Raw genomic sequence first — 24923 nt, 5'->3', positions numbered from 1 at the left:
TTTTCACCTGTCTTGTGTTGTTGAGAATAAAGGGTTGTCTTGTTTACTTGTTGTAAAATACATACGTAGATTGGGTATCAGGGTCCCATTTTACTGTAAATTACTCAAACACGGGTGAAAATTTACTAGATAACAAGACTTGCAGGATGCAAAACTTTCTCTGTTTGCTTCATTTTTCTGGATTATTTTGGGTTTTTTTCAAAGTCACAGATTTTTAGAGTATCCCCTAGTGGGTAGTTTTATGAAGAAAGCCAAACCATCCCTCTCATTTCATTCTTATTACAAAGTCCTTTACAGTTGGTGACTGGGACTTCACAAGTAATACATGGCAGTGGTATAAGGATCCTGCAGGTCTGTAGAGGAGTCATGCTGTAGATGGAAAATTAAACACTCAGCTAAAGGAAACTGCATAGAAATAGCATGTCTGTAGGGCAAAACGAGAAGAATCAAGCATTATCACTGCTGGCTGAACTTTGACCTATTTTACTCACACGTTGTCTCCATGATGCTTACAGCAGGACCCTCTATCTCCTGAAGCTGTGTATGAACACTGATTTTATATTCAGTTCCAGGCATCAGCTCATAAAAACAATGCCTAGATGTCCCTCCACCAAGATTTACTTCGCGCTGTTTCCCATCTGGAATTATAAAAGACAGCATTAAAACATTAAATTACCTTATTCGATAAAACAGTAAAGAAAGTCTGAAATAAGGAGGAGACATGACAGTAGGTGAAGGGAAAGTGGTTGACATAAGTTAATTAACTACACGCTGCCTTATTTCTGGAAATTCACCTCTGTGCAGACATCTCTGTAACATTTCATTTTTCATATTAAGTAGGAGCTGAGGAATGTGTCAGACATCTGCAGGAAAAAAGATGAACTTCATCCCACGCACTGAAGTTAATAAAAATCACTAACACTGCCATCAGTGGGCTTTGGATCTGGTCCTAAATTATCAGAGTAATGAGGAATTGCTGCATTATGTAATTCTACATCATCCTTTGTCTGTGCCTCTGGTTCTCAGAGTCTGTAATGTCCTTAGTAATTGCAAGAGAGACTGAACTAGATACTGTATTCCAGCTCCCACTAGTAACCACTTAAGTTGGTTAAGGAATAGCTTTACATGGTTCTGAAATTAATTCTGCTAAATTCTGAATTGGAAAACAATTGATAATGGAAAAAGCCTAGGCACTGGGTAATAATAAGAAAATCTTCAGCACAATTCATAATCTGTAGCAGAAGGAAATGAAATATAAGCAACCGATCACACATTTTACAGAGTATATACAAAAAAAGACAAACAATCATTCACTGCCAAGGAAAAAACACCTGATACTTATCAGGAGGTGTTACATTAGTATAAAAACATCAATCACTGCCTGACTGAGACACACAGCCAATCCAACAATCAAAACTGTTCATGATAGATGTTAATAAGAAGCAATTGTTCACACTTTAGCTTGTTCCGTTCTCTATCTGTTTAGGCTCTTTTGGCTCTGTTAAAATAATTCTGGCAGTTCTGTATGATGAAAGCAGAATGTTGGCTAGCTCCCAGATGAGAAGGAAATCTGTGCTGTCTTGTGCCAGTCAAGATCTCTGCTTCCTGAACAGCTTGTCTGTATTGCATGCCTTCAAACAAATATTATCACCATCCATTCGTCATTCCAGAGAAAGGTCGTTATTTTTTTGCAGTCAAATTAGTATCATTTTTCATTAATCCCATTAAATGTTATTAACTGGACTCCTCTCAAGTTACCCAAGCTTTTAATTTGTCACCATTCAAAAGATCACTGATGTCTACTGGGGATAAGAGAGTTAGTCTGCACAGTGACTTCTCCATAACTTCTTCCGGCTACACCTGAGGATCAGTGAAATGGACAAGGCTGTACTTCACCTTCTACACAATCAGGGCTAAAAGCATCAAGACACCATATGTTGCCACATAAAAACATCTCATATTTATCCAGATGAGTAGTATTGCTACAAGTTCTCATTAACAATCAACAGAATGAGAAGTGAGAAAACAGGATGACTCTGTCAGCATGGTCTGGATTCAGTCAGAGCTTTACCTACCCCTCTACCCTCCTCTCCATCTTAATGCTGCAGAGCTAATGCTGATGGTTTATTGACAGTCTTAGACATACCCAGTTGATCCTTTATCCCTCTTCTGTCCCTCACACCAGTGAAAAACTCAGGTAATCACCTATCTTCTACTGATAAAACTGCCTCCCGTAAAAAGGACAAGTTATCAACAGCTGTTTGATATAAGAGGACAGGGATGCTACTCCTACACTTTACAGCATATCAGGAGGCAGTCTATGTGGCTGACTGCATACAATTTCTTAACTTACGCTATTCAGTTCTCTGGGTTAGGCTGTAGCTGCATATCAAGAGATTTAGTAACTTACCCACGAGCGATTCTAGAACTACCCTGTATGCAGTAGCATGTCTGTGAAGCTGCCACTGAGCACAGAGACTAGTCATTCGGACTTGGTAGGAATCCAAATTTGTCACACCCAGGTACACTGAAAATTAAATACAAAAAAAAAATAGAGTTGTGCCTCTCAAGACAGAAAAAATGACAAAAGAATTCTAGAACACTTGTGTCAATTGATTTTTAACAAATAATTTCAAAAACTGCTTAAGAAAAATTATGTCAAGAAAATCCAAAACAGAAAGGAAAAAAAAACCTAATCTTTTGACCAAAAGTTTGGAACTTAAGTAATTTTTAGTTAAGCCTAAATAATGAACACTGATAAAAATTCAGTTACTACAAAAAAGTATTAGAATATCATTATAACAGCAATATTTCTGTCAAAATCTAATTTAAAATTGAGCTTTAGATATATAAAGACTAAATCATATTTTATACATGGAGTTAGGGGAAAAAAAACTCAAAACAGAAGACTAAACAGACTTTCCATTAAGGAGATTTATATCTACTACTAGGAAAATACATTTGGCTGATAAATAGTAACATCTGCTTTACAGCCCTTGTCTTGCCAACGTCCAGCAGGTTACTTTAAAGCCCAATACAGGAAAACAAATTGCAAACACCTGAGAGTCTTCCACATGAAAATTTATTCAGGGAGGTGCACAATGCCACAGTTATAGCAAAAAACAGACAGCAGAGATCTGAACAGCATGAAATCGTTCTTACAGGTTTTGGCTACGCCTGTTAGAGCATCGCTGAAGCCTGTTGAGTACGAAGCAAACACTTTAACACTGTACTCTGTTCCACTGAAGAGATTTAGAATGAGAATGGTATTAATATCATCCCCTACAAAGGTCTCCAACGCAGGACCAGGAACTGGAAAAATGAAATAAATTAGAAAATCATTTGCACATCTATTGAATTAGCAGGTAGTTAAAACAAATCTGAAAATACATCCCAAATTACACGTGCTTCTAAAGTTACTGCAATTTTTTTGGCCTTTTTTTTTTTTCTTCCCCCATACACAAAACCAATGAAACTCTGCTCAGTCCTTGCATGGATAGAAGCCACAACACACTTGGGAAATTCAGCAGTGGGATTCATTAGAGCAGGGATAGACGCTGGCATCTGTTAAGACCCTTTTGTTCTGCTTCAGTGACTTACTACTGCCCTAAATAGGCAGCCAAAGATCTCCTCAGTTTGATGGTGTGCCAGGACCACAGTGGGGACAGCAGATGCCAGCCAGGAATACAGTCCCAAAGAGGTTCTTACACAACAGCATCATTTAACACTGTGCAAAGATTATAATGAAAATAGAAAAGAATAAAACTTTCCCAAATCAAAACGGCTTCTTTGTCACCTCTCTCAGTTGTTCTGGATACGCTTCAGAAACCAGGCAAGAGTATTGTCTGTGGACAGTATTGAAGTCCCTTAACAGTCACACATTTGTGTTTTGCTCTCAGGAAAGGACTGTGTTTTCTAAAGACATTTGAAGGAGCTTTGGTGCCTTGTCTAGCTGAAATGTGCAGGTGGGCAAAAGATGCAGCACAAACTGGGCAACGATTAAAATGTGAAGTTTGGGAGATGTAGAGTAGGAGTAAAAAGAAAAAACTTTGTACTGTGACGGGAAGGAAGTTGAAGAATGTAAGAAAACAGAAGAGAGGAACACAAAGAGAGCTAAGGTAGTCACTGAAATAAAGAGTCATGGTAAAATGACGTAAGAGTTCAGACTGAAAGGGCTGGGTTTGATCAGCCTGAAGATGTCTAATAGGAAATCTTAGTGCTGCCTACACCTGCCTACTGGGAGGAGGAGGAGAAGACAGACAGGAGGTCTTCCATGGCAAACAGGAAGTTGGTAAGAGAAAACAAACAAAATCCGCAATGTGGGAAACTTCTATTAGATATTAAGAAAGACAATTTCACAGTGATAATAGTCAAAAACTGGAACAGATGCTTAGAGAGGTTTTGAAATCTCCATCCTTGGAGATATTTCAAACTCAATTGGATAAGGCCCAGCAAAATCTGTCCCAAGCTGGCCCTGTTTTAATCAGGGAATTAGACCAGATGATCTCCAGAGATCCCTTCCAACCTGCATTATTCTGTGACTATGAAACCTGCATGTTCAAAACCTGAGAGACCCAAGTTAATACCACTTTCAAGGCTGTAACTACAACTCTTAGGTTTAAGTACATTTTACAGTCAAAAACAAATGACACAAAAAATCAGTTTAAAAACTCACTGTTGATAGGTTTGTAGACAATTCTGTAACCCATTGTTGGTGACGGTGGGGCATCCCAGCTGATGCGTAATCTGTTGTACCATTCATCTGAGACACGTAGATTTCTCGGGGCAGACAGGGGTACTAAAAGGAAACCGAACAAGTTGATCTTGTACAAACACGTGCATAAAACTCAAGTCATGCATATGGAAAAAGTGCCATATCCAGTACTCTCATATTTACAGGTAAAATTGCCAGGAAGAAAGCCTTTATTAAAATCAATCCTTGGCATGACATCAGTGGATTAATATCAAAATATTTAAGAAAGTTATACCAAGTTATACCAAGGATTAGTTACAAACTTTAACTGACAATGCATTTTCTAATTAATTCCCAACTTTATCCCTACAATTTTTAGGAATGTAAGACAGTTCAGAGATAATTATCTTTAACCTATATAATTCTTTCAAGGCAAGCGCACTGAAGTCTTTGATGTATAAATGATGCTCTTGTGAACACAACACTTTTGAATGGAAGCAAAGAAATTATTTACAAGTGATTTAAGCGTCTGCATAAATAGCAATTCAATTTAGGCAGAAATTATTTAAATGAGGAGAGTAACGCAGTAAAATTATACTATCATGACTAGCAGTGCACGATTAGATGATTTCTTACCAATATACAGTAGAGAGGGAACTTAAGCTACAGCTGAGTAATCTTTTGGTACTTGTTCAGGACTTGAGATAATGCAATTACTTCTATAAAAAGTTCAGCAGCATTTCTAACGACCTTTAGAAAGGTAATCAGATCTCACACAAAAGAAAAAAATCTAACAGTACAGTGGTTGGTTTGATACGATCCCAGCAGGCATTGTTTATTTTATTTTCTGCATTACTTGGCTTCTTCTTGGTAGGCTACCTATCAAGGACTTAGAGCTTTACTACTCAGCAAGTCTCTGCAAACTCACAGTATTTGGATATAAAATACAATTTGTCAATTAAACCAATCCACTTTTTTTTAATAAATCAATGAACTGAGATTAATATAAAGCTTGAGTAATATAAGTCATGCAAAATAAGCCCACATTGATACTAACACATATTACTACAGCCAAGGAAAAAAAGCCAAAAGAATAAGCCTTTCTTCATGCATATCCTGGCCAAAGCCAAGCAGAAAGTTTCTACTTACAGGTTTTGCCAGGAGCAGAGACACTGACTCCTTCCCCATCAGAATAGATGGGAGTGACGGTGACTTTGTATTCTGTATCAGACAGCAGAGGCTGAAGCAGAAGAGTATTTTGCCTCCCAGGCACCATTACCTGGATAGTCAGAAAAACAGAAAAAACCAAGCATAATGACTAGGGCCAAAACTATTTAATATCTCACATGATCTCTGACACTACGTTCCACTAGTATTGCTCTTTAGCTTGCATTTTTAAATATTTCTGACGCTCTACAGTAAAAGAATTAAACTACCCACCCTTTAAACACATTATACCTGAGTAACATAAAAACAAGAATGTGTCTATGGGATAACAGTTTTATATTAAACACATCAGCAACTACAGCTCGTTAAATCACTAGTACTGTATGGATGGTTAGTACTTAATGTTACAAGACAGACAAAATAAATCCACTTATGTTATTTATTCTTGACATGAATATAGCTGTCCAAAGCTATGCCCATTAAAAAAGGTTAATTGTAATGTTCTTTGGGTACAGAAAATCCCCCTTCCCACAGAGGAAGGAAAATGAATTCAGGAGTTGGGTAAACATGAACTGAGCAAGCTTGGAATAAAACATATTTGTCCCAGCTGCATATAGTCTGGGGACAAGGAAGCGAAGATAGCTATTTAGGAGAGGAATTAGGAGTTCATCCTTAAATAGCAGAGGATCCCAAACTTGCATGAAAATCTGCAGCAGAAGTCCAATCAGGCAACCTGGTAGAAGTAAAGATGATGAGGAAATGCCTCCAGGCAGTTTTGGGGGTGCTAGACCGAATGTTTCAATCCGCTGAATTAAGCGCTGCTTCTTTCAATACAGTATAAGGTTTCCTCATAAGCAGGTATTTTTGAAAGTCTTCAACAGATTACTATAGCCAGAACTAGTATCAAAAACTAGTATCACAAGAGTGTTAGTAGAGGTACCCAAGTAAAGCCTTGCAATCTTTTAAGTTGTCAGTAAAATTGTAATCTCAGAGAGCCTCCAAAGTTTGAACGGGAGCTATCTAGCACGTGGAGTGGACATGGTGAAAAAGAGAAACTATCCTATACGTCCTGCACCAAACCTGTGCTATGAAATGACATTGTTGGAAGGAACAGTCCCAAGGTCCAACTTCATATTTTGGACCCTCCCTGGCCCACGTACATTGTATGAATCTATCACCTTAGCCAGCAACCATACATATTTCACAAGAAGCTGAGAGATATATAAGCCCTCTAAACTCAAAGAGAAAAAGCAGAAACTAAGCTGGAAAGTGTTTTGTTGTTTCAAAGACGACTGATGCATGTGATAATGGCAGAGGAATATTTTCTGAAGCATATACTCAGACAAGAAATCTCTCACCAGTTCTAACGCTTCAGGATACATTCAAATTATTTCTAATTCTAAGTGATACACAGAAGGAAATTAATCTAGTACACCCAGGTGTTGAGACTCGTCAAAAAAGTAGTTCATTTGTTGATCAGAACTGGACAAAACCATCTAAATATACATGCATGAAAGATTCCCATGCTAAGCTTTTCCTTACATACACTCAAAACACACAAACCAAGTTTCTAAAAAAGACCAACCAACTTTTTGGGGTTTTATAGGAGAGGGGATGCAAGCATTGAGAAGTCTCTTTTCCACACATGCACATCAGAGATCTTCCACAGTACAAAACACTTTTCAGCAATGAGAAACATTCTTGGCTTTAAGGAAGAAAAGAAAATGTGAACCTTCCAGCAACTACAGCACACCCAAGAATATACACACAATTTAGGGCTTGACCCTTCTGTAATGAAAAACATTCTATTACATTTTCTACTCCCTGATTTTCAGCCAATTGCATCACGGATTAAGAAGTTTATTAGTATTTTTATGGAAAGGGAGGAGTAACTGAAATTTATATCAATGAAATAAGAGCCAAGAAACTTAAGCATCCACCACAGAATTGTCATGCTATAGTATATTTAAGCCCAAATTCTACAAAACTTTCGGGTTCTGCTTAAGAAATGTACTGAATCATACAAACACTCACCTAAAAATTGAATGTCTGTGTCATTTTATTGACATCTGTGTTGCACCTTCCAGGTGCTGGAAGCCACATGACAAAATACATTCCTTCCATTTAAAATGTGCTTAATTTTAACTATAATCTTACATCATTCCTTATTCAGCAAAGGATTTAATTTCAGAGATGAAATACACTTAATCTGTTTGCTGAATTGTGACCAAAGATAATGCCTTGAGTGCACGTAAAATTAAGTAATTTGCAGAATTAAAAAAGATACCTACCTAATCTTAGAATTTTACAATTTTCTTAAATGAGCTTTTGAGACAACTCTGATAGCCAGAATTTGAATACCTTTCCTACGGTTTTAATTTCCTTTTCAAATAATAGCTGTTGAATACTAAACCAGAACTAAATTTATATCACCCAACTGAATTTGATTAAACTTCCCAGACCTGAAAGAGTAAATCTTGATCTGAATTTCAGAAACTTTGGGTTATAGTCAGAAAAACTGTACAATTTGTGCCATTACACTGTGCAAATTTGCCACTGTATTATATACTATACTATCATATGTATGAGGTAAATTCATAAAGCATGTTTTCCAGTCCAAAAGGAAACCACTACATTGAAAGGTCATTTTCAGATTATAGTGGAAAGGGATGGCTAAAAAGTAATTTTCTACCAATTTCTCATAAAAGATGAATGAAACCAAAATGAAAAAAAAAAAAAAAAAAAAAAAAAGACTGATTCATATTTCTCTAGGAAAAAAAAATGTATTCAAACAAACTCCTTTTAACACCTTTTATTGATATAGTCTGGTATGAGGTTAAAAATATCAGCTGCTAGATGTCAAGATATCCCATACTTTCGCTATAACTGTTCTATGAACAGAAGTGAGTCATCTGGCAGACCCAGAAGGCGTACGATGTGGGGAATATTTTTGCATTCTGAACCATTTACTAAGAAAATAACCTCGAACTATACAATTTAATCTTGACATTTTATAACTCAGTTTTTATGGAAACCAGGCACTACAATACTAAAATTTTCTTTTTTTGTTTTTTATTTAAATACAGTACTTGGCCTTCTAGAATTCTCAAATTGTCTCCAAAATTGTGATATTTTAAAATAATACAGCTAGGGATTCTTTCTTTTATTATTTGCTATACACACAAAAGAGTTCATGTAGTACTCTTCATTCTTTCAAACATTTTCCAAAATTTTTGTTATCAGAAACTTTTTTTCTGTAAGACAATTTTAATTTTGATCATCACATGGTATTAAAAAATTAACTATTCTTAGACACATTAAAAAGTCCTGTCCTTGTGACATGTTCAGGTTAATAAGCAGTATAAAAACTCTGTATTTGAACTTTAATTATATTGCTTTAGCATAAAATGAGACTTTTAGGGAAGGAGCAAAATTGCTGAAGGAAAAAAAAATCTTAAGATTGCCCCGTGCAAACATTTAAGCTGTTAAAACACAATCTCGGGATAGAAAAAGGTCTAGGAGTAAAAAAAAAATAATCCCAAAACAATATCCACCAAATTTCAACAGGAATGTCATGTAAGGTAAGACTATGCCTAAGCAATTATTAGACAAACTTTTCAGGCTAATGAAGCTATTCACAAACCCATACAGACCATTCTTACCGCTTCCTCAGCACGGTCACCTTTCGCAGTGAGATAGGTCACTCTGAACTGCTGAACGCTGTAGTCTGAAATGTCCCATATCACCCTCAGACTTGATGTTGTTTCATCGTCTATAACAAGGTTTCTGATTCCTGGTCGAAAAACTAAAGCCAAAAATAACTTAATTAATATTTTCTCAACTCTATTTTTAGATTTTAAATTGTGCTAATTATCGCCAGGTAGCTGGCAGCTCTGTTGAAGTCACAGTGGGTCTGCAGATCTGTGATGGGGCAAACCTGTACAGCTCAGTCATACTCGGGCTTATTAACATGAAAACTTGAACCATTTAATAAAATAATGGTTATCCTATACTGCCAATAACATCTATTACCCCATCTGCTTTGTTTATATCACTGAGATTATGGAGCTTTAGAATAATCAAAACTCCATTTCAGCTAGAAAGCTACAGAAGAGAAATAATGCAAACCCGCTGGTCCTTCAAAGTCAGTTTTCTAATTCCAGGGAAAACAAACAGAACCCTCCAAACTAAACAAAATCTGAAGAGTTTCTAAGCTCATATTTTTGAGGAAAAACCAATCTGAATTTCCCAAATTAGTCTCTGTATTCCTATGTAACATCGCTGGTATCGTTTAGAGTCCCTACACCGTGTTATAGTTTGGCTCCTCATCCACGTGTGGCAGGTGCAGAAAGCTGGTCACAGCAGAGCTGTGCAGGAGCACGATAGTGTGCACCCTTTGCCGGTGATGTCCCTTGCCTGAGGTCTACGCTTCCACAAGATCTGCCATGGCAGTCTGCTGATCCACGCACCATCCGGACCTGGGGTTATCGGGTCCTTGGTGATATCACAGCTTTCTGCCCCTTGATCTGGGTGAACTTGTGGGGAGCCTTCGTTCTTTGCATTCAGCATTTAAACTGTTGAAATTTATTCTGTTTACCTGCTGTGGTGGGCTTAGAAGTTGTGGTGCTGGTAGTAGTCACCATGGTATGTATTGTGGTGGTTCTCGCAACTGAAAAATAATACTCAGCTCAATTCAACAAGACGTGGAAGTCACAGTGCTTATCTTGTATTTCTAACTATGACAATTAAATTTTGTGCTCACATCTACAAGTATCCCGTACACTTCAGCCATGCATTTAGTTTACTCTAGGTACTTATATTTGCAGGATTAGTGCTCAGATCTACAGATAAGATATAATTACAAACTGTACAATTAAATAAGAATGCATATAGTTCCCCACATTTCTTGTTGAACTATGCATATTGACTTCTATTTTGACCGTTTGTCAAGGTTGTCAGACCAGTTAAATTGAAAGCTTCTGTCCAAGTGAAAAACCAGAAGGTACACTCAGAAACTTCGGATGGCAAAGGGTTTCTTGTCCTAACAGAAGTTAAGCCTGCAATTTAATGACTAAGAATCAAAGAGATTTTTTAATTTACACATGAAAAATAGAGTTATTTGCTTAATCAGGTGACCATCCATAAAAATACAATGGATAGAGCAACCTAACTGAAATGCAGGTCACTGTTTTGATTATAAACTATAAAATACACTGTACATGATTTTCAAGTTTTTTCTTCATTACTTCCATTTTAACATCACAGAACGCCTGTGTAAGCTTTTTGGACCACAATTTCAGCCAACAGTGAATTCACATAAGAACAAAAAAGGTACACTGTGAATGCCAAACATCTTAAATGAAATTCTTGTAAATTATTTACTTTAAAATATTTACCCCTCACCTCCCAAAAACCCCCCAAAACCTAATATATCTTCTCACAAGGAAATTTTGTTCAAAGACTAAATATTGAAATGTAGGATGGAAGAACATCTAACCAGATCCAAAGGTTATCAGGTGCCACAGCTCAGACAGGGATTCAAACCATCATTTTGATTCAATGCCATCTACCACATAATATCAAATAAAAAAAGCAAAAACTATGGTCAGCAAAGCTCCGGTACTAAACCACCATATTCTTCAATATTATAGCTACCCAAAGATGGACTATCTTTTAAATATAAAGATTTATGGATTAAAGTGACTTAAACATCTCTAAATTTTATAATGAAGAGTTCGTCTTACATGTAGCTCCAAGAACAGCAACAGCTTCACTTTCACTTTCATCGTCAAAAACTGCCAGCAAAGAAACTTCATATTCTGTGTTGGGCAACAAACCCTCAATAACATGACTGTCCATGTCTCCATCTATGACAACCTAAGTAACACAGCAAGATGAAAGAAAATCAGTTCTGCATTTGATTTATTTATATGAATTGATTGAAATGAAAGTAAGAGGACGGATTCTCCTTTAAAATAAATGAAGTCAAACAGTCAGATCTGTTCAAAGAATTTATTAAATATGTTGAAATAAAAAGTATCACAGAGTACATCTGGAACAAACACTGTTAAGAGTACTTAAAATTTATTTTTTTTTTTTGGCTAGCTTGATTATTCTCATGTAGTCTTACACTTTCACGCACAACTAATTAATTGCTAAAGCTGACCATGCGCAGAGTGAATTACTAAAATTCAAAACATTCATCAATGAAAGTAACTTAACAGGGCAGATTAACTTTCATTCACATTTCTACCATTTCTACTGTTACAACAAAAGCATTCAGCATCTCCACAGCCTGACAAAATGCTGGCCTATACCAGAATTGTAATCGCAGTTAAGGTTCCACACGTCTGAATGCGACTTTGAAGAACATTTGTTGCAGACTTGCATATTAGGGGAGATGTGCTGATGAGTTTGCTCTATGATGTGATGTTTTAAACAGTGATTTTCCCTATTTCTACCTATGACAGCAGCAGAAGACTCACATGTGTAATATTAACTGTAAGAAGAGGGTTTCACTTCAGATTTTTGTGTGGGTTTTTTTTTTATTTATTGGAAGGGATCAACAGATGGGCAGGAATCAGAGCTAAAAGGACTGTAAAGCAAGAGGCCTGAGCAGTAATTCTGGTGAAATGGGTTGACTGGTTTTCGTAAAGTTTTCAGGTTATGCAGATACCACAACAAGACAACCTTTCTCTAGGTTAACACCAGCAAGTTTTTAAAGGTGGCCACTATACACACAGAATCAAAGATGTAGTAGATATCAAACAATAGGTATGTACTGCATAAAATCTACTACAAGTGGTTAGCAGAAAGAGTGGCTTACACTTTACTCTCTTAATTACCACAGGAGATTTCCCAAGTTGGTTCTAGGGAATAGGGACCCATAAAAACAATCACAGACTGTCCAAACTCAGATACAGAAAACAAAAGCAGAAAGAAATTAGTTGGGGCCATGCCTTTCTGGCACAGATTTTCTTGTGAAAACTTCAGAAACATGAGCTGGTCTAGCTGTACAGTAAGTAGTTATAAGTGATACCTTCCTTTCCAATTCCCCAGAGCCTCTAGTCGTGCACAGAAGCATTATAAAATATCTATACAGAGTTATTATCTCACACATAACTTCGGCATACTTTCCGAAACATCACTTTCATCACCCTCCACTCCCTGCTAATTTAGCCCACAGTGAAGACCACAAAAGAAGAACACAAAGCGCTGAACTTTCAGTTCAAGCGGACAAATAACAGAAGCAAGAACAGTAACAAGCACATGAGTATAACAGCATGCATTCTCTACTGTGAGCTAGAAATAAAAGGCCACTCTTGAATTTATTCTGGAATTTTAGTGCTAACACCCCACTAAATGCTCCTCACCCATTAGCAGCTTGAGTGAAGTAAGATGAGAGGTGTGTAATTCTCACCACCACCCTGACCCCTGTCAGCTAATTGGCAAGCTGGGTCTTGGAAGAAGGACAGAGGGAGTGCATGTCATTTCTCTGCATGATTGATCACTTAGCTGGGAAAGAAGCTTAAAGAGGCAACAGCCTGGAGATATTGTACTATCCTAGGCCTTGACCTCATTAGAGAGGTCATGCAAGGAGAACAAGAAAGCAGCTTGGGTATTTTTAATATTTCCATGTACTAAAATATTAGGGCCTCCAGCAGTTCTTAGTGAATACAATGAACGAGTGGAACCTTGACAGTTCAAATATTTCTTGATCATTTATTCTCACACTCAAAGACAACAGATACCATAAATCTCACTTAAAAATGCACATGGCTTAAAGGGATTCACCCACAGCTACTCACTGAAACTTAAACAGAAACGAATCACTTCATCTACTGCAGGAAAAAATGTTAGGGTATGACCTGTGTCCACTCACTCATCAGCCGACTTCTTTTTCCCTGCTCACTCCTGTAATTTATTTCTTTCTTGCATGACTACCTCTCACTAGGTGAAAGGGAGGAAATAATCAGGCTAAGCTAAATTTACAGAAAAAAATGCCACCTAACCTAAGCTGCAATGACTGCTTTCTGCCCTAATGGATGATAAAATGATGCATGAAACCTGGGGATAGGTGGGAAATGTCACCTTCTGCACTGAGATCTGTACCCAGATATGGAGTTTGCAGATGTGGCCTCTCTTCACAGTGCTGATGCCAAGAGAGCAAGATGTTTGAGAGAGTCATTAAAGATTGAGGAATACAAAATAAGCCAAAGAATGAGTAAAGAAAGAAAGGGAAAGAAGAAATAAGATAGACTACAAAAGATGAAAATTTGGGAAAGGGAGAGAAAGTGTCTGATTTTTTCTAGTTGGAAAGAGGATAAAAAAGGGACAAGCTAAAGGGGTCAAAAATCATTTAAAAATTCAGACTGATGAAAATGGCACTATGGAGAAGACACACAAAGTCCCAGAGCAAAAATTACAGCATGAGGGAGAAAAAGAGAAAGAGCCTTAAAGAAGAATAAAGGCACAATCTAATAAGCTACCTGTGTGTAAACCTTTCCCTTTGTAACATCACATAAACTAAGGCTTTCCAGGCAATTTTGTTGTGGCCAGCACATTAGCGAAATGCCGAGCCTCATGCGAGGATATTGCTGCTCTGGCTCAGCTACTGTCATCACCTTTGCAGCAAAGTGAAGAACATGAAGCTCTAAAAACTGAGGTAGCATCAAACAGCAAGTTCTATGCTAGTTCTATGGCAGTTGGGACATTACAGATCAGATTGAATATACAAAAAAGTTATCTTCTGCCTTACTTCCTCTTCAAAAAGAAACTGGAGCAGGTTTGATTTTGGTTTAGAGAGCTTTGCAGTGGGGCAGGTTTTTCTGTAAGTCATTTGGCCGTATTTAATCGGCAAAAGTTGCAGCATATGTGTCCTCAGAATGGAATTCTCTCTTCCATTTCACACACTCAGAAGGTCAAGGCAACTCACCTCTTCAGAATCCCCACCATCCAAAGGAATCCACGCCAGTCTGTAAAAAGCAATATCTGATGAGGTGGGCTTCCAGCTGACCTTAAAACTATCTGTTGATGCTTCATCAATTTCCAAATGCTGGGGAGATGGAACTTTTTCTGGAAAATATTATGCAAAAGAAAACAGAGTAAATTATTCTTTGAGACTGGCATACGTGATGTCAAGCACATACCATGTTACTTGCAGTTTGTTACAACTAGTATAACATGGGAGGTAGATAACAAAGGCACTACAGAATTCTTTGTATACTTTTTTGTATTTAGGGAGGTGGTTTTGTAGTTGGGGGAGAGAAATACGCACACTACATGCTCTTTAACTGGAAAAGCCTCCTTGTCCTCCACTGAAGGAGCTCCATGCAACTCCCAGTCCTTCTCCATTGCTCAGAGCTCTGTGCATTGTATTCTTTTCTTTTCCTCTAGCTCAAAGAAAAGTCCCAATCTCTGCCCTTTCCACAGTCTCTGTGTGCATTCCTATTTGCAGGTTAAGCTTCACCCTCTTGCTCTATACATATATGGTCTCCTTCCTCTTTGACCTCATGTTTCTCTACCTTCCCTTAAAGTCCTTCTCTTCCCATTGTTATGTTGGAAAGCATTAATAAGTGTCATCAGCCATTTGTACGCAGAACTACAGTTACAGAAACTGTTACTCTGCTCAGTGAGCTACAGGAGCCTTAAATGTCTTATATTTTCTCCTTCTGCTGTTTCAGTTTTTCTCTGTGTATAGAATGTTCTACCCTTTATTGCCCTAGAGAGTTCACTGGTTAAATGTTACATTCAAAACTCATCACACTTCAGCTGGAAAGACAAATAGCAACACACTGAATGATGCTTCAGAAAGGTGGGAAGACAAAAAGCTTTACTACCTAATTGCAAAAAAAGATGCCTTAAAATGGCTGATTGTGAAAAGACTCAAGAAATGAACCTTATCCACTCAAATGTCTTCATGATGTCAAGAGATCACTCCCATGGGTAAGGATGGAAATGGCCCCATAATAAGGGAGAAAAGAAGCCGAAAACTCCAATGACGATAACAGAAAGCATTACGCATATCTGAATTCACAGCCAGAGACACTTGCTGTTGTTACTGGTCTTACTTTCCAGTAAAGTAAGTGAGTATAAAATTTCTTCTTGGAAAGCCTTCGAAAGTTTGGCAATACTTACTTGTGGTAAAGCTGCCAGTAAGTGGTTCAGATTGTCCTTCATCATACAAGGAGAAAATAGCAACAGTATACTCTGTAAGGGATGTCAGACTATCTAGAGTATGGGTTGAAACACGGCCAACTTCAACCTGGAAAAAGCATAATTTGCAATAGATTGATCGTACACTTTACATTATCAGGGCCTGAAATTCTGGTGGGTAATAAGGATACAGAAAGAGAATATAATGTAATTAGTAAATAAACTCTGTGAAACTATAAACAATATTCAGGGCCATAAAAGCTAACAAAATCAATTAAAATTGACAAAGAAAAATATACAATAGAAAGGAAAATTTTGTTTATGACAAACTAAGGAAAAGGAGAATTCAGCCTTATGCACCAACTCACCTAACGCACTAGCTAACATATCAGCCCTGTGTGTTCAGGAACCCAGAAGGGAAAGGAACTTTTGGGGCTGTTGAATCCAGCCACTTACCATGGATAATCGTTGCATAAACCATTACGTTAAACATTTCTCAAGAGACGAGATGACAGTTTCATCTGGTCTCTATCCAGGCTGCAGTGCACTTGCCTTTGCCAGGGATATAAAACTCAAAGCTGTAAAAACTAACAGTTTATGAGTCCAATACTCAGTGTCATGTTAGCACCGCAGGGGAAATGCTACTGATGCAGAGCAAACAAAAAAAGTGTCAACTGGTCTTTGAAGAGGCATAAAGGAAAAGTTCGGAGGTAGATAAAAAAACCTACTGAACATTCACTTACACCATAAAGTATATAACCACAAGCCTGAGATGTTTAAATACCATTGTGTTGAATGTAGCTGGAAACATTAGCTATATTAAGGGTAATCAATAGGAAGAAGTCAAGTGGTTTCTAATTTAAAGGGACCTAACAGAAAGAAAAGACAAAAAAACACTGCACAGGTATGCTTTCTTCTGAACTCAGGAACACTTTCTTCAGGTTTCATACAAATATTCCATCTTGTATGGATGAAAGGCCAGATATGCCGCAGAAGAAACATAACTAACACATAACTACTACTATACCCTTTTTTTGAGGGCTAGGTTGTCCATGACAGTTTATTTTGTAAGGGAACTGGACTTTTTTAATAACTGGACCCATTTACTAAAATTATTTTTAAAAAACTTGCTGTATTTTTCCAGATTTCTGTATTAATATCAATTGATCCTATTTTTCATTCAATTGTAGAATTCATGCTGCTAATTATAAACCACCTTTAGTAATAAAGCACAGCTAACTATTGCATAAGTCAATTATTAAATGCGACAACCTAAGTTTGAAACTCTTAGTATCATCTTATTCTGTTCAAGCCAAATCCTATTTCTAGGAAGAGTGTTTTCAATATATAATTAAGCCATAAATGTTAAGAAAAATATCACCAAGCCTTCAGATAGTCTTTTTGAATGAGCTTGAGTCCATGACATGATATATTGAGTGTGTCATCATCTGGACTAAATTAAGACTAAATATTTTCACATTTATGTATGTAAATGGAAATGTATGTAAATATTTCATACAAGCTTTTCAACCTACAAACTCATTGTTCATGTGAGTATTTTTCTTCAGTTAATGCGTGCCAGCAACGACTGTTCTGGTATGTAAGAAGCTCGGAGTACTGTCCCCCACACTTATGATACACTCCAAATGTATACCTGGTGCTAAGAAAATTTATTTGTACCAAGTTAGAGAAATCTCTAGCAAATCTTTTGTTAGAGCTTGCAAGGTTGCTTTTGCTTATCAAAGTTACCCTTAATAATTATAGATGTTTGAGGAGGTCTGAGATTGGTTAAAGGAAGAGAGATGCTAAAAAGTTACCTCATTGGTTTCTGTTCCATCAGTTTTAACATACATGATGCGATAGCCATTTACATTTTTGGAAGCAGGATCCCATGTTAGCTTAGCACTACTGTGTCCAACATCAGAAAATTTCAGGTTTGCTGGTGATCTTAGAGGCACTTGAAAAGGAAACAGATAAAACCATGAAAGCGATACCAGGTTTTTGCTGTGAAACGTCTTGAAAACAAACAGTTTATCTTCCATTCAATAATTTATATCACTAATATTTATATTAAAAGACCTACATAAATGGAGCTACACAAGTACTTAAAGGCAGGTAAAATGGCTTAGCACTTTGCTGAAACAGAACTTTCAGTCTTGCTAAGTGCACATCAACTAATACCGAAAAAGAAATTGTGTTATTGTTCACAGTAGATATCATGGCAAGATCTAGCGTACACAGTACTTGCAATAAATTCCATGTTTGTTTTTGTGAATTAATGTAATGCAACTAGATCTTTATCTTATATGCATTTGTTTTCCATGAGTATCTCAGCAAAAATAGTATTTCATGACTAGTATTTTGGCAAAAAAGCCCCTTCTGAATCCTAGAAGTCCCTGACATAAGAGTAGGTTTGTCCAAAAAGCATAACTAGCTCAGAAGATCTCCAGAGATACTTTTTTTTTACCTCTGCTTAATCTTTCCTCTATTATTTCAGACAGAAACTGATTCTTAATGGGAACTCTGGTTAAATCCATGTTTAAATGCTATATTCCCTGTCATGAGCTGAATGAAAACGAGGTCATGCAAAAGAGAGTCTCAGATTGCATCCACTTTTCTGTCACACCAGAGAAAGGAATTTGTGCTGTCTGATACTCTCAGCAGCAGGTTCTGTATTAGCCTGACATCTCTAAATTTTCTTTGAATCGTGAAACCTTTCTCTACCATCCTGCCTTCACACACACACACTCCTCACTAATCCATCAGCACTTCAGAAGCTGTTTCCCTCACCCAAATCACATGGGAAAAAGCAAAAGATAAAAAACCCTCAGATATTATGTGGGACCTTTAGCCAGGCCATATATCAACTCGGAATCTGCAAGCAAACATCCAACCATCTCAGGAACAGTCAGGTCAATGGCTATGAGGAAAAAGAAGATGGGAACACATTGGACTTGCATTAGATGGGTTTGCCACACTTTCTGGCATTCAGCATATTCCTTTGAGTCCAGCGAAGGGAGTATCATGTGCTGGCTTTCCTTTCTACTCTCTGTCAGTTGGAGCACGCTTCATTTCACCATCCAAGCCATACCCCAAAACGCTTCAATCTCAGCTTTTTCCTTTTGGAACCAACACCTTGACTATGTTGCTCTCAACCAGACAGGCAGTCCCGAAGCTAGAGTTACATTATATTTACAGAGAGTCCTGGATAAATTCTGGCCCAAAAAAGAAACCCCACCCCAGAATGAGCTTGCTGATCATGCCTCTGTTTGGCACAGAGAAAGGTTTTGCTACGGTAACTGAGATGAGACAGTGTGTAGAATAGTATTATTTATTAAATACAGAATATCTGATACCACACATAATACTACAGCAAATTAGACAGACTACCCTCCAGGCAGATACATGCTTCAGGAAGAAAAGACTAGGTAACTCATTCATTAGTTGGAAGCCAGAAATAATAACACTGAAATTAAAAAAAAAAAAAAAAAGAACAAACGTAGCTTTAATCTGTGTCTGTACAGGGAAGACATTGCCATTGAACACTGACCACGTGGGACATGTGCGGTCACCAAAAGCTTTCTTTCCTCCCAGAATGACCCACTGTCTGATCAATCAAAGCTGGCTAGAAGAGGGCTTATTTGAATAGCTGCGTATGGATGGTTAGAATTAATCTTTTTTCACATTACAGTGCTAAAGACCATTCAGAGTTGGCTGCACTGAGTCATCCTAAAAATAAATGAAAGTTGCAAAGGAGGGGGTTTTTATTATTATTCTACTCTGGTAACAGCAGTGATCATCACGGGCTGACTAACATATGTTACTAGCTTCTGTGATCCAATGCTGCAGTTATGCATTCTCAGCTTGTGCCAATGTATCTGGAATTTGCATGGGATCTTCCATCCAATGTGTTAGCCAGGTTTAGAGCTGTGCAGCCTCCAAGATCATATGATATGAAGTGAATTCAGGCTGGCACAGTCATAAGCTCCAAAAACTACTGTTCAGGATAAATGAATACCAGATATTGTGCAGATATTGACCAAACGGGGAGGGGGCGGGGGATGTGTGTGTAGAAAAAAAGAAGTGAGGGACAGAAGGAGAGAGAAAGAGACAGAGGGACAAACAGCCAAAGACCTGATTCTCCAGTGGTTAAGAATCTTCTACACTGATTTCATGTCCACAAACATGCCCATGTTGCAGTAGTTCATTACTGGCGTTTGTCGGTTTACAACTATACCCTCAGAGAGGATAAACAGCATTCATAGAGCTTCTTCCACCGTTACTTGCTGACCATACAAGCAATTGTTCTGGCCCTTCTTCTTCTTAGCACTCACATGCCTGAACTTCTCTTACCTACCAAACCTAAGTTTCTTTCTTACTCGTGCCAGAAGCACAAGAGGAAGCAATCACTCCACTGCTGAGAGTAATAGAGATGTCACTGAATGCAGTCCCAGAAATAATGCAGCACCACAATCCCTTATTTTCAATTCCTTTATCTTCCAAATGCTGAGGCTATTTAGAGAACCAACATACAGTGCAGCGTACAGTTAGCAGAGGACAGAATTTAGCTGGCAAAATCCTTGCTGCTTATTAAAAACACACCATCTATCATGAGTGCAGAGACACTTTGCAACCCTTCATTTACCAGATGTTAAGCAGACAGAAATTTTCTCTCTGCTTCTTTTCCGTCTATACTGCTACTGAGCCAGAGGAATGAGCTTCTCCATCTGAGCAGACTCCCAGACACAGCTGGTTCACTGGCTACAGGAGGATAAACAGAGCAGTCTGTTTAGCTCTACGTGGTGACCTTCATTCAAGTTCAGAAACCTGTCAGCAGTTCCACCAAGAACAACAGGAATAACCATAGTACCACTACCAACAAGAGAGCTCATGATCCTGTTCCAAAACCAAGCTGTTTGGTGGAAACGCATCCTCAGCCTCTATTTGCACTGAGAAACTTAAGCAGTTAAGACCTTGCCTTCTGGACTATTAAAATCAGATTTTACAATCAGCTGTCTGCTCTAATATGTACAAAGACTATTCTGTGCAAAGACTATTAACACTGAAGTGAACATAGATAGGTGCTACCTACATGTAGTTTCTTGTCCTGTAAGGGGATCACTAGCTTCTTCTCCAAACATGGCATAAACTGTGACTGTATATTCTGTATTTGGCAACAGTCCATCCAGTTCAAGGTCCGTTGAGGTCTCCCCAATTTTTATCTAAAAACACCATGAATAAAAAAACCCGTATTATTTCCAAAGTAGCTCATGGTAAGGAAGAATACTATTTACACACTTGAAATTAGGTCTGAAATGAAGTGCTCTGCTGAGCATTTGTCTGATACTGTGCCTGCAAGTACTTGGCTCAAGTCAAAAAGCCAAAAGCCAACACACAGGTGAGAGGACTTTAAAAGTAACTAGTCACATTAGCAATGACAAATTACTCCTTGCTAGAACATGCAGCTACTGAGGCCTTTTCATCCCCAGCTACATCTCGTTCCATCTTTCGTCATAGGACTGAATTTTCATAGGAGGAAAGAGGCTCAGACTTGTTGCTATTTAAGGTGTGTATCACTTTCCTCCTCCACCTCTTCACTGAGAGCCACAGTAACATGGACCGACTTACTACTTATTGAAAAAAAGTCTGTCTTCTGGGTAAGGCTCAGTCCTCCTGAATTAACTAGTTTTCAGGGAGGCCCCACCTTTAACAGAATTATGTGCTCACAGACACTCATTTAGCAGAGAGCACAAGTCTATGCAAGCTTTCCGTACCCACCTATACTCTCTACAAGTCTGCATGCCCCTGAATGCTGTAGTGTTCTTCCTTGAACAGAGATGCTGTACGTAATCTGAATTACACATACAGAAACCAAAGCACAAAAACTTTTAAATGTTGGAACTATGATAGCAGCTTTAGAAAAGTTTACTGTTTGATTTTAGTGACAGAAGCCTGGACTTTACCCTGTTCCACCTTCTTTTCCTTCTAAAAATACCATCTAAAAATCACTTTCAATTTAAGAAAATATTTTTGAATTTAAAATTAAAAGTTCAACAGAACTAAAAGAAAATCAATAGAGGTCACAACTGTAAATTTTATTTACTTTTAAAGGCCCCGATGAGAACAAAGAGAAAAAAAAATTCATATTCTTCTGATAATACACTTAAAAAATATCTTAGTTTTACTTTATTTTTTCTTTGTTTGAGTTAGTCTTATGTTACAGTGATACAGTGTCGGCTACTATATCATTTCAAAAGACTCACTAACTCAGCTGAAATTGTTGCATTTTTATGGCTCATAAAAATAATCAGCTGGTGCTTTACTCATAGTCTAACACATGCAGTCATGGAAAAAAACCAACAAAGTATTTGCTGATCAAGTTGGAGGTTAAAGGCCATGTATTAGTTTCTTCTTTAGAAGATTTATTTTTTTTAATAACTACTTTTCGAATGAAAGCAAAATACATCACCTCCTTCTCGTCTGCTGCCAATCCTTCCGTGAGGGGAGCGTACAGGATCATGTAACCTGTGGCACCTGCTACTCCATTCCACTTTGCTCTCATGCTGCTCTGTGACACATTGTACAGCTGTAGGTCTGATGCCGTTGGCAAGGCAACTACAGGTAAACAAGAGAGAGATGCTTCAGTTGTCTCACTTGAACAACCACCTGTTTTTCAAACAATTTACCCCAGGAAACACAAAGGAGTACAGCTATCTCCAGGCATGAAATCCTGTCTGTGTGCCGCAACTATGAAGAGCTGATGAGTACATAAAACAACGGAGAATTAGAGAAACAAGGAAATGATAAGCTAACCAATTCTAACGATAGGACAGGGTTACCCCTTACAAAGCATTTCAGGTCTTTGTCCTAAATGGCTTTAAACATTTCAAGTGGGAGCGTTTCTGTTCTTTACACACCAAACCACTGTTCAGATCTCACCCTTCCTTCTCCCCGATGTGCAGGAGGATGACCACTTGCTATCGAAGAATGGCATGGTTGCTATTAGGAACAAGTATTAGTCCCCAGTGGTGGCTCTTTCTGGGTATAGTTCCCAAACCAGAACATGAGAGAGGCAACCATCAGATAACCCTGAATGAGCATGTTGCGCATATCAAAACATTTTGACTACAACCTGTTGTGTGCGTAAGGGTTGAACTGTCCACCCCGGCTCCCAGGCCTATGTCAGCAGGATTATGCCAATGTGGGCAACGTCATCCATTGCAAATCACGGCGAATGCTAACCTGGTGAGTACAACTAAGCAGGCTGAGTGAAATCAAAACATTACTAGAGGTTTACTTGTGAATTTAAGGCACTGACACCAGAATGTAGCATCAATCTGGGTTCCTGAATACTGCTTTGTATTTCTGTAACTCCTTAGAGTTTTGCACTTCTCCGATAGTCCTCACTTTCTTCCTCTCACAGATTAATAACCCAAGGCCTCACCACTACTGTCACATTGTTGATGGATCCCATCAAAATATCCAGTCACTGCAGATATATAAGAGAACTTTGGCTGCTCCTTTGGAACTTCTACACTGAGAATAATCCCTAAAATGTCTCAAAGCATCTGAAAAAAACAGAAGTAATTTGTGATTTGTAGTACCATTTGTAATTTATATCAAACCTTTCTCTAGAAAGACTCAGAAAGACCCTGATAGGCTGGATGTTAAGCCACTACAAAGTTCTGCTTTGCTTGTTTCTGGAGAATCTAATCTTCAAAGACAGTTTCAGCAACCAATATTAATTACAATTCTAATAACGCACAGAGTTTCTCTAATCTCCTTGTCCAAATGCAAACTGCAGCCTGTCTAACTGACATCCCCAAGGAGAAGTATCTATTGCATTTTATTTGACAAGCACTAACAGAGCTCTTAACTTCTCATATAAAATCACATCAGCCTTGTCCTACCTTTTTCATCGAAGCCATCCACTGAGGCTGTTGTTCAGGTCTGTAAATGTGGGGGAAACTTCAACCTAGGCCTTCCCTTAGATTTCCACTTCCAGGTTACCCATCTATCTCCACTTTCAAAGCTTTCACAGCCTACCTCCATCCTATTTAAATCCTTGATGATGTGTTGACTTATATTCCCATGAATTCCCACAATTCCTCTAATTATAAGGAGAAACTACCCATAAAAATTTTCAAATGTACTTTAGTCTCCTTTCTCTGAGTTCCACTTAGACCTCTGATATCTACAGAAAGAATCATAGAATCACAGAATGGTTTGGATTAGAAGTTCATCTTAAAGTTCACCTTGAAGTTCATCTAGTTACAATCCCCTTGCCACGGACAGGGAAACCTCCCACTAGACCAGGTTGCTCGAAGCCCCATCCAAACTGGCTTTGAACGCCTCCGGGGAGAGAGTATCCACAACTTCTCTGGGCAACCTGTTCCAGCCCATGGTGTGTTCTCACCACCCTCACAGTGAAGAATTTTTTCATTATAGCTAATCTAAACCTACTCTTGTTCAATTTGAAACAGGTGCCCTTTGTCCTATCACTACACTCTCTGATGAAGAGCTTCTCCCCATCTTTCTCATAGGCCCCGTTTAAGTACTGGAAGGCTGCTATAGGGTCTCCCCGGAGCCATGTCTTCTCCAGGCTGAACAACCTCAACATGTTGAGATATTCTGAAGGCACTTTCTACCACACTGTATCACTCCTACTCAAACTGCCCTGGGATCGCAGAGAGAGAATCTATCACCTATCCTTTCCCTTATTTTGATTCTAAAAAAATCTACTGGAAAAGCATCCTCTAACTCTAACTTACAACTCATATTTTAACTCTTAATAGAAACTCCTAGATACTCTGGCAATATAAATAATAATTAACAAAGAGGTACTGGAAATTAAACCAGTGGTGTTTTCTACTAGAATTTTTAGCTGAAAAGCTCAGAAACTCAAAAA

At 38.0% G+C, this 24923-nt stretch overlaps 1 protein-coding gene across 1 annotated transcript in view; it reads right to left on the bottom strand.

The window, feature by feature from the left end:
* LOC104501367 (collagen alpha-1(XIV) chain-like) overlaps positions 1-24635 on the bottom strand; it is a gene marked incomplete at its 3' end in the record, with an annotated part of 30402 nt that extends 5767 nt beyond the window's left edge. Inside the window, exons 1-14 of the mRNA XM_010145166.1 lie at positions 24479-24635; positions 22485-22630; positions 21108-21237; positions 17833-17972; positions 15998-16124; positions 14796-14935; positions 11605-11737; positions 10458-10529; positions 9523-9665; positions 5843-5972; positions 4676-4798; positions 3163-3312; positions 2411-2527; positions 492-638 (exon numbers count right to left, since the gene is read on the bottom strand). Of these exons, the coding sequence (XP_010143468.1) occupies positions 492-638; positions 2411-2527; positions 3163-3312; positions 4676-4798; positions 5843-5972; positions 9523-9665; positions 10458-10529; positions 11605-11737; positions 14796-14935; positions 15998-16124; positions 17833-17972; positions 21108-21237; positions 22485-22630; positions 24479-24635 (1855 nt within the window). The remainder of the gene's footprint in view (positions 1-491; positions 639-2410; positions 2528-3162; positions 3313-4675; positions 4799-5842; positions 5973-9522; positions 9666-10457; positions 10530-11604; positions 11738-14795; positions 14936-15997; positions 16125-17832; positions 17973-21107; positions 21238-22484; positions 22631-24478) is intronic.
* Between the last annotated feature and the right edge of the window lie 288 nt (positions 24636-24923).

Source organism: Buceros rhinoceros, unplaced genomic scaffold (assembly GCF_000710305.1).
Source record: "Buceros rhinoceros silvestris isolate BGI_N320 unplaced genomic scaffold, ASM71030v1 scaffold30901, whole genome shotgun sequence".
Taxonomy (NCBI): Eukaryota; Metazoa; Chordata; class Aves; order Bucerotiformes; family Bucerotidae; genus Buceros; species Buceros rhinoceros.
This window is presented reverse-complemented; position numbering and strand designations above follow the sequence as displayed.